Source organism: Heterodontus francisci, chromosome 34, assembly GCF_036365525.1.
Source record: "Heterodontus francisci isolate sHetFra1 chromosome 34, sHetFra1.hap1, whole genome shotgun sequence".
Taxonomy (NCBI): Eukaryota; Metazoa; Chordata; class Chondrichthyes; order Heterodontiformes; family Heterodontidae; genus Heterodontus; species Heterodontus francisci.
The window spans coordinates 45,656,274-45,658,322 of record NC_090404.1 but is presented as its reverse complement, the minus strand read 5'-3'; the positions used below and the strand labels follow the sequence as shown (position 1 = coordinate 45,658,322).

At 39.6% G+C, this 2,049-nt stretch overlaps 1 protein-coding gene across 1 annotated transcript; it reads right to left on the bottom strand.

Annotated features, from left to right (window-relative positions):
• Positions 1-803: 803 nt before the first annotated feature.
• LOC137348876 (prolactin-releasing peptide receptor-like) lies at positions 804-1,634 on the bottom strand. The gene has a single exon (XM_068014109.1). The coding sequence runs from the start codon at positions 1,632-1,634 to the stop codon at positions 804-806; it is 831 nt and encodes a 276-aa protein (XP_067870210.1).
• Between the last annotated feature and the right edge of the window lie 415 nt (positions 1,635-2,049).

Genomic DNA, 2,049 nt, shown 5'->3' with positions numbered 1-2,049 from the left:
TCTTCACCGCTGGGGTTTTCCTCGCCTGATGTCTTTGTCTGTTGTAGGCTAGTTTATAGTGATTGATGTGATTATTCTAAAACTCTGTTCACATTTCATCATGGGACTACCCGGGTGGTAGAAGGCAAAGTGCATAGACGAAAGTGAAGATAACACCGTCATTTCATTTGATAAAGTTTCTTTTTATGATTTTATTGTTTATTGTTGGCATCCCTTTTAAAAAGGGGAACTTTTATTCAAATAATTTCGTTTTGTTTCATAACACAGCCGTGATGTCTCAATTGGCCATTGAAAAGAGTAGAAGGCGAACTAGATGGTGTTTTGTCTTTTTTCCTTCAGCATTTCCTCTGTTCCTATGTTTATGGGCTATGAGGTGGTGCCTATGAATTGGAGATGCATTACCAGATTCCATTTCACAGTCTATCCTTCCCTTTAGACACAAATCATTGCCAACAGTGATATTGATATCCTTTCATTGAAGAATTAACATTGATATCTAGTAATCGATCAGAGGTCAGACACACTCACGTGAATCTAGCGATACACTGGGGCCTTCGGGGCTGATGGAAATGTACCAAGCATTAAGTCAGCACCGAGAATAGAACTGAAAACTAAACAATAGCATGTTACAACACGAAATTGTGTGGTGATGCATCGTTACTTATGCATTCTTTAATTCACAGAATAGAAAGGATCTCAAAACGAGTGACTATTTTTCTGGGAGTGGTGCCATGTGTGGCATGCACAAGGACAGAAATGGATGGAATATAATCTGCAATTCATGCTGGCTTGTACTATTTTCATCATTTAAACAATTTAACAATTAGACTCAATGGATATTTCACCCCATTTTTTAACTCCTCTCTAAATTTTCTCTGGGTCCCTCCATAAATAAACGGGTTGACGCAGGAACTCAAAAACTGGAGCATATGTGCGCCTTCCTGCAGAATGAAATTTGCTTCATTGAAATTGGAACCAGAAAAATAGCTAAATTTCGCAATTCGGACATAAAGGAAATTTATGAGAAGTAGCAAATATAACAGGATGAAATTGCCTGAGAGGCAGAAAAGTAAAACAATGGAGTTTCTCCGCTTCTCCATCTCTGGGTCACTCTGAGTCTCTCCATTGCTGTGGGCTCGGAGTCTCCTGTGGACTTTACTGGCCAGTAGAATATGCCTGACAGTCAGAGCATTGAACAGTAAAATCAGAATGAATGGGAGACAAGGGGTTGAAATGCGAAGAATCCAGTCATATGCCGCCCATGCAGGTGACGTATAAAATACTGATTTAATTCTGCAAAACCAGGGCATATTGTCAATTATATACAGAGGTTGATATACAAAATACAAGAAGATATTTTTTAAACATATCAGTGTACAGACCGTTCCGATAACTCCAGCCGCTGTTTTCTCGGTGCAGTATTTTATTTTCAGCTTGTGGAAACAAATGGCCATACATCGATCAAAGGTGAAAGCGACCGTTGTCCAGACAGAACAATCTACCATCACAAAGTTCAGGACAACACGGAGACTGCATACCGGTGTGATGGACAGGAAACTGGCTTGGAAATAAATACCAACAATCCGGTTTAATATCACAACAGTGATAATGACCAGGAGATGCGTCACAGCCATGGACACCAGGTAGTAAGTGATACATCTGGAGAGACCGCATCTTCCTCGGGACAGGATCACAATCACTGCCAGATTAGCTGAAAGAGAGACAGAGAGAGTCAGAGAAAGAGAGAGAGCAAGAAAATTATTGATCCGACTCCCAACGAAAGCAGTAGCTTTACAGAATTCTGTGCGAAATTTATGGCTTTGGCACATGATCCTGAGTTGAAAACTATCACTTAACCTCCAATCAGTTGTTTCAGTGTTGAAACTAATCATCCAGATTGAAAATAAGACAGGTCAATAACATTGTAAAGTATAATAATACAATCAAACATAATGGAGAACAGGAAGGCATGGGAAATCCATTGAAACCAAAATGGGAACATCAAGCAGGCAAGAAAAGTAACATCAGTGACATATTCTAGAAGATACG